This window comes from Peromyscus eremicus, chromosome 3 (assembly GCF_949786415.1).
Source record: "Peromyscus eremicus chromosome 3, PerEre_H2_v1, whole genome shotgun sequence".
In the NCBI taxonomy this organism is placed as follows: domain Eukaryota; kingdom Metazoa; phylum Chordata; class Mammalia; order Rodentia; family Cricetidae; genus Peromyscus; species Peromyscus eremicus.
In genome coordinates this window covers 71,172,183-71,179,677 of record NC_081418.1, presented here as the reverse complement: position 1 = coordinate 71,179,677, position 7,495 = coordinate 71,172,183, and the positions used below count along the sequence as shown (strand labels likewise).

The window sequence follows — 7,495 nt, the reverse complement described above, 5'->3', positions numbered from 1 at the left end:
CTCGGGGCACTCTAGCATTCTCATGCTTCATCGCAAAGATCAAATCCAGCCAGGAATCTGACACCACCAGCTCTCTGATGTCATCTGCAGGAACCCTAGCTCCACCCTGAGAAGGGAGGTCTACCAAAAGAGATTATAAAAGGTGTAGTGGGAGGGAAGGAGCACTCTGCAGGGGTAAGAGGAGTGCAGACAGCTCTGACAGGCTGACCAGAATGGAGGGCAAAATATACAAGGACTATGAAAAAGAATTCAGTCCCCGAGACTACCTGGACACCTTCTACAACTTCCACTCGGGCCCGGTGGCAGAGCGGGAAATCGTGAAGTTCAGCCTGCAGAACCTTTACCAGACCTTCTCTGCGGGTGAGTGGCTGAGGTCCCCCTGGGGAGGGGCTGGAGCGGTGCCAACGTGAAGAGCTCATTCTGCACGTACAGAAGCTGCAGAGGTGCCCAGTCTGGCGGCCCACAGGACCCACAGACGGCGATGTATGTGGGTCCAGTGGAGCCACGCCTCGAGAGCTTGTAGCCATGATCAGCCTCAATTGCTCCACTTGTAAAGTTCGAGGGGTACACCCCAGATTTATGGAGCTCGTAGGCCGCTGCTGGGAGAAGTGACAGGGTGGGCATGAGTGCCAAAGCTGCTCTACCCTCCTCCTCTGCCACAGGCCTTCCAGAGAGTTCTCCAGACTTTCTGGGACCTTGAATCTCTCTGAAAAGCTGATGAAAACTCTTACACACACAAACATACATGCATATAAGCATCCACAATTTCTGCCCCCCCCCAAACATCTAAGTGGGGGCACTAAGGCTCAGCATTGTGGGGAGGGAGAGAAGACAGCTAATAGCAGCACCAGCAAGAATAAAGCATAATAGTTCAGATGGCCGAACACTAGTGGGGACAGTGTGTTCTGTGTGACCCTGGAGATTTCATAACACCCCCCCCAAAAAAAAACCTTCTTAACCAGACATTCAGTGCCAAGGAAGGGGTAGCAAGGAGCTCCCTCAGAATACAGAGGAAGGGAAGCTCAGAGCTCCTAGGGAAGGCCCGAGCAGAGTTCAGGTGCTGGTTCTTGGCAGGGACATAGTAGGTATAAAAGGAGACTGCAGGGGGGAGGGGGAGGGCTTGGAGGCCACACCCTAGGGCTACCCTTGCTTTTTTACACATGGCTCCCTTTTCAGCATACCTGAAGGGCTCTGAAGAACTGGCTGGCTTCCTTCCCAACCTTCACCCCAGACCCTGTCACTCCATCCATATGCCAGTTTCTAAATTCCACTGTTCTTAGCGATAAGCCAGTGTCAGTCGATTACAGATCAATCCTAAATTGCCAGACATGCCTCTCAGGCCTCCACTAGTGTCCCAGGGCAACAGGGAGGGTTTTGAGAATGTCAGCTGTACCCCACCCCTAGCCTTGCTCCCCAATCCTGTCAACTCACAGCCCAGAGGCAAGAGGCTACTGCCCTCCACAGCTGGCACCTCCTCCGAGGCTTGGAGTTCTCCACGCACTCAGCAGGATGTGGCGTCAGGGTGCCCAGACCTGCCCATGCTATCTCCACAGGAGGTTTAAGGGGCGACGTCCTGATTGACGTCGGCTCTGGCCCCACCATCTACCAGCTGCTTGCAGCATGCGAGGCCTTCCGGGAGATCATCGTCACTGACTACACTCCGCAGAACCTGCAGGAGCTGCAGAAATGGCTGAAGAAGGAGCCAGGGGCCTATGACTGGTCCTCCATAGTGCAGCATGCGTGTGAGCTGGAGGGGGACAGGTAACTGCCCCATGTCTTCCACCCACCTCATCCTTCTCAGACAAGGCCCCTGTAGTGCTCAGGACAGCGCAGGGACCTACTACCCACCTCTCTTTCCTCCTGGTCTGCCTGCACCTCATGAACTTATAACCCCTGGGTCAGTCCAACCTCCAGTCCCAAGGCTGCCCCAAACTGTCTGGCCCTGCTCCCCCTTTCTCTGTACCTGTTCAAACCAGCTGTGACACCAGCTTCTATGTCGCGTCCTCCAGGAAGTCCTGCTGACTGTCCCAGCTCACACCACTCCCACTTTGCTCTGGAGACTGGTTCAGGGTCTCCTCTGGTGTTGCGGGACACACTTATCATGGAAAGACATGGTACACCCTCACACTTAGCACTGTGACAAAGCCCCAGAGATCAATACCAGTGGCCTTCTGCACGTTCTGTGTCCACTTTGGTTCGCAGAGGGCATAAGCCCCAACCGGAGCTGCAAGGGTCAGTGATTCTGATTATCCTGCAGCTTGGGAAACTGAGGCACTGGATGGAGAGGGTCCTCTAGCCCTCCTCAGAGCAGGGTTAAAAACAGGTCAGTATTTCTGCCCTGATCTGGGAGCAGAGGACTGACCCTGTCACCATCCAGGACAGCCTTTGGTGGTCACGGCTAGAGGGACCTTGGAGTTGTCCCACCTGGGTGTCACTCACTATGAGTCAAGAGCACACACTGGCAGGAGAAGGGAGCCCCATGGCCCCTGTTACAGGAGGAAGACAGCCACCATCATGCTAGACTGAGACAGGTCATGTGAGATGAGAGGAGAGACTTCAGCAGGGACAGGAGAGCCATGTTCTGGCCTAGAGGCAGCCTCTCCCAGGAGCTGGGGCTCCTGTAGCTGAGGTGAGGGAACAAGGGCCACATCCCAGGAAGACCATGCAAGTGACATGGGCAGTATAGCAAAGGCTACCGACCCACGTATGAAGAGGACATAGTCGGGCATCAGGGAGGGCCACCAACGCCACACACTGGCACCCTCAAGGCTGTGATAAGAGTGACATAAGGACACATTGTGTGTGTGTGTGTGTGTGTGAATGCATGTGTGTGTGCATGTGTATGTGTGTGTGAATGTGTGTATGTGTATTTGTGTTTGCATATGTGTGGATGCAGCATGAATGTGTGTGTATGTGAAAGTGTGTATGTCTATGTGTGTGAGTGTATGTGTGTATGTTAATGTGCATACGTATATATATATGTGTGTGTGTGTGTGTGTGTGCATGTATGTATGTACAATGTATGTGTGTAGGTATACGTGTGTGTGTACGTGTGTGTGCACACGCACATGTGTAAATGGGGCATGAATTCCACAGTGGATGTGTGGATGTCAGAAGACAACCTGTGGGAGTTGGTTCTCTCTCCTCAACATGTGGGTCCTACAGATTATGAGGTTTGGCAGTAAGCTCCTTTACCGACTGAGACATCCCACCAGTTCAGGACCTACATCTTTGAAAGAACTATTCCGTACACCAAGCTGAGGAGAGTGTCAAACCCAGTCAGAGCAGCAGGTGGCAGTGTTACCCCTAGCAGTGACAATAACTAGAGAATCATGGAGGGGCGTCGAGGATACTGGAGCCTGTAGCAACTCTATGGGGCTGGTTAGCCACTGACTAGTAGTTTAGATGTGAAGAGGAGCCAAGGGTGACCCCAAGATTCATGGCCACAGATGCAGGAAGGAGGTAGAGGAGAACATTTAGACAGCAGGGTGCATCTGGAGCGCTGTGGCTGGAGCTGCCTCTGTGGCGTGGCCACGGCCACAGGGTATGACTGGGAACTTCAAGGTTACTGCAAGGCTGGGCTAGGAACCCGGTGAGGGGTGGGATGGGATCACTGGATGGCCAGAAGAGAGGAGGCATGTAGTTGGGTTGTTTTTTTGTTTGTTTGTTTTTTGTTTTTCTTTTGTTTTGTTTAACCCTTTTGTTCTTTGAGGGGCCAGCTCTCAAGAGGCTGAGACAGGAGACTCGTGAGTTTGAAGCCAGCCTGAGCTACAGAGTGAGTTCTAGGCAAGTCTGGACTACACAGAGAGACCCTGTTTCCAAAAAAGAGCAAGTTTTTTTGTTTTTTGTTTTTGTTTTTTTTTTTTAAGCTTAAAAAACTAATAAAGAGAATGGGGAGATAACTCAGTCATACAGTGCTTATCTTGCAAGCATGAAGATCTTAGTTCAATTCCCAGAACCCACATTTTGTGTTTTTTGTTTGTTTTGAAGCAAGAGGTGGTAGCTTGTGCTTATGATCTTAGCACTAAGCAGGCTAAAATAGGAGATCCATGGGGCTTGTTGGGCAGCCAGCCAGGCTACTTGCCCAATGAGATCTTTCTTTTGTGTCAACAAAAGAAGAAAAAGTAGACAGCCCCGAGGGATGACACCTGAGGTTGTACTCTGGCTTCCACACACATACACAAACATTGGCATGCACATTTTCACACACATATGCACCGACACTCGTAAGTACAAACAAGGTAATAATAATGAGATACACCAAAAAGACTGAATGAGTGTAGAGAAGGAAGGGAGAAGATGGGTGGTGGTGGCACACGCCTTTAATCCCAGCACTTGGGAGGCTGAGCCAGGCGGATCTCTGTGAGTTCGAGGCCAGCCTGGGCTACAGAGCGAGATCCAGGACAGGCACCAAAGCTACACAGAGAAACCCTGTCTTAAAAAATAAATAAATAAAAGGAAGGAAGGGATAGTGGAAAACGAGAATGAACTCAAACACCAAATCCAATATCGCTGGTGGCTGTGAGCAGCTTTGTGCCTCAGTTTCCATCTGTGTAGCATGTTGCTGGTCAGATTAAATAGTGGGACGGTTGTGGGGCCAGAGAAAATCGCAACAACCACAATAACTATTTTTCATAACTACGAGCTTTTATCATTTATGATTTTGGTCCATCGCAATCATGTTGTCAGCTGCAGTCACCACAGCACCCCTCTGATCCTCCAACAGAAGCAAGTGGCAGGAGAAGGAGGCCAAGCTCCGAAGGACAGTCACTCGTGTACTGAGGTGTGATGTGACCAAGACACCCCCACTGGGGTCAGCTCAAGTGCCGCTGGCTGACTGTGTGCTGACCTTTCTGGCCATGGAGTGCGCCTGTCTTGACGTGGATACCTACCGGGCAGCCCTGCGCCGACTGGCTGACCTGCTGAAGCCAGGGGGCCACCTGGTTACCATGGTTACTCTGGGGTTCCAGAGCTACATGGTAGGCCCCAAGAAGTTCCCTGGGGTTTACCTGGAGAGGGAGACGGTCGAGAAGGCTGTTCAAGATGCAGGTTGCCAGGTGCTGAAATGCAACTGCACCCCCCTCAAATACTCAGAGGCCTTATGTGAGGGTCTCTGCTTTGTAGTTGCCCGCAAGAGCCCCAGTGCCTGAGGCCACTGGCAGAGAAGAGCCTTCCCTGGGGAAGTTAGAGCTGGCATTCATACAGTGTTGCTCCATGCCTTCCTAACACTGATCACGCCGCTTCTATCTATTACCTGGTCACAAGGTCACAAGGAAAAAACCCAAGGGTCTCTATTTTCAGCCCCAACATCCTTTCCCCTTGTTCCTTTTCTTCCAAGTAAAGCTCATTAAAATAAAGTGCTTTCTCTGGATTCTGTCTTGGGACAGCCTTTCCCAACAACAGATGAGAATTTGGCAGCCAGACATTTATCTGGGAGCGGATGCTGTGAACGCAAATGCAGGCACAGGAAGGAGAGCAGGGGGGAGGCAGGTGGTGGGATGAGCAGCACCAAGCCCATTCCACTGAGGCAACTGGAGCCAGGGCCAGTGCGGGGCCTGCAGGTGGCATTAGCTACTACGGGAGCTGGCCATGCCTACCAGCTTCCCTCACCATGGCCAGAAGCAGCTCTTAAGTACTGAGTATTCAGGAGGACTTTTGTAAGTAGCTTCAATAGACTCGCAGGTGCCAAACACAGTCTGGCCACCATGCCCAGGTTCAGGAAAGAGACACAATGTATGCAATGTGCTGGCTGGAGTGTGGATTGCTTCTGGGCACCCTGGCCCTTCTGTGGGAGAAAAGGAAGACGAGGACCTCAGATCTCATATCCAGAAGGTACCTTTCAGAGCTGGGTGACTACATATAGGTGTAAGGAAGGGACTTTGCTACATCTGATGGTTTGATCAGCCACAGCAGAGCCATGGAGAGGCCTGATCCTGGAGATAACAGAGCTTCAGGAGTGACCAGCTGAGTCCAGCCAGGGCAGAAGTTGGGCTGATCACAAGTTGTGATTTCTGAAAAGGCCTAGAGACATATCTCTTGGGGAATGTCCACTAGGTAGTAAGTCCTCCACAGCCTACTTACTCACTGGCTCCATTAGAGCTGCTCCCAGCAGTGGGACCAGTTGCCCTCTACAAAGGGAAGTGATAGCCTTTCTCACCCTACTCTGGCACATATGAAGGCCTTAGTAGCTCTGTGAATGGAGCAGGGCCCCTCCACAAGGTGTCAGCTCCCATGGTGCCAAGCCCAATCAACCCTGAAGAGCAGCTTCCCAATGCACATGCAGCCTTATTCCTGCCTTGCCTGAAATGTTGGCCCAGAGGAGAAGGTTCCAGCCTGGCAATCACATGAGGCCCTCCATAGGCCGACTGCTATTCTGTGGCCTGCAGCTATGACGTGGGGGTCTCTGGACCAACCAGCCTCTGTTACAGTTTGGGTTTCTATTGTTGTGATCAAATATCATAACCCAAAGCAATTTGGGGAGGACAGGTTTATTTAGTGGACATTTTCAGGTAGTCATCTATCACAGAGAGAAGTCAGCAAGAACACAGCAGGACAGAAGCCTAGAGGTAGGAATGGAAGCAAAAGCTGTGGAGGCGTGATGCTTATTAGATTGCTCAGCCTGCTTTCTTATATCATCCGGTACCACCTTCCCTGGAGTGGTATCACCCACAGTGCTCTGGGCCCTTCCACATCAGTCATTAATTAATAAAATGCTCTACTGACTTGTCCATGGGCCAACCTGGTGGAAGGGTTTTCTCAATTGAGGTTCCCTCTTCTTATATGACTCTAGCTTGTGTCCAATTGACAAAAAAAGAAAAAGAAAAGAAAAGAAAAACCTAACCAGAATGATTTCCCCTTGATAACCTGACACACAAACACATTACTATTAAACCATAACCTGTTCTTTCTTGTTCATCCCCAGGATCTCATATTAATATTAACATAACAGTATAAAACATTCCAAGTCTTAAAAGTCCCACATTCTTTAAAAATTCAGCTACCTTAAAAGTTCAATTTCTTTAAAATATCCAAAGTCTCTAAACTGTGGCATCCTGTAAAATAAAACAAAGTTAAATGCTTTTCTACTCAAAGAGGGAAGAACCAGGGCATAGCTACATTCTGAGCAAAGCAAAACCAAAATTTAACAGTACAAAAAGTTCAGTGCTTGATGTACGGGACCTACTCATGACCCTCTGGATTCCAAAGGGCCTTGGCAGAAGTACTTCTCTAGTCTTGCCATCTGCAGCACATGCACCTTGTTGAAAGTGGAAGTTTCCTTGTTTCAGTAGCTGCTTCCAAATTACCACACAGAGGCTTATATTAATTATAAGTACTCAGCCAATAGCTCAGGCTTGTTACTAACTAGCTCTTACATATTAAGTTAACCCATGTTCCTTATTTATGCTCTGCCACCTGGCGGTACCTTTACTAACATGGCACATTCATCTCCTGCTTCCTATGCGTTTGGCTGCTGACTCCTGACTCCACCCTTCTG

At 50.2% G+C, this 7,495-nt stretch overlaps 1 protein-coding gene across 1 annotated transcript; it reads left to right on the top strand.

Moving 5' to 3' along the window:
- Positions 1-5,357, top strand: Inmt (indolethylamine N-methyltransferase). Its single transcript, XM_059256684.1, has 3 exons — positions 1-360; positions 1,554-1,761; positions 4,727-5,357. Exons 1-3 carry the CDS (start codon positions 213-215, stop codon positions 5,148-5,150), a joined length of 780 nt encoding a protein of 259 aa, XP_059112667.1. The 5' UTR covers positions 1-212; the 3' UTR covers positions 5,151-5,357.
- The last annotated feature ends 2,138 nt before the right edge of the window (positions 5,358-7,495 follow it).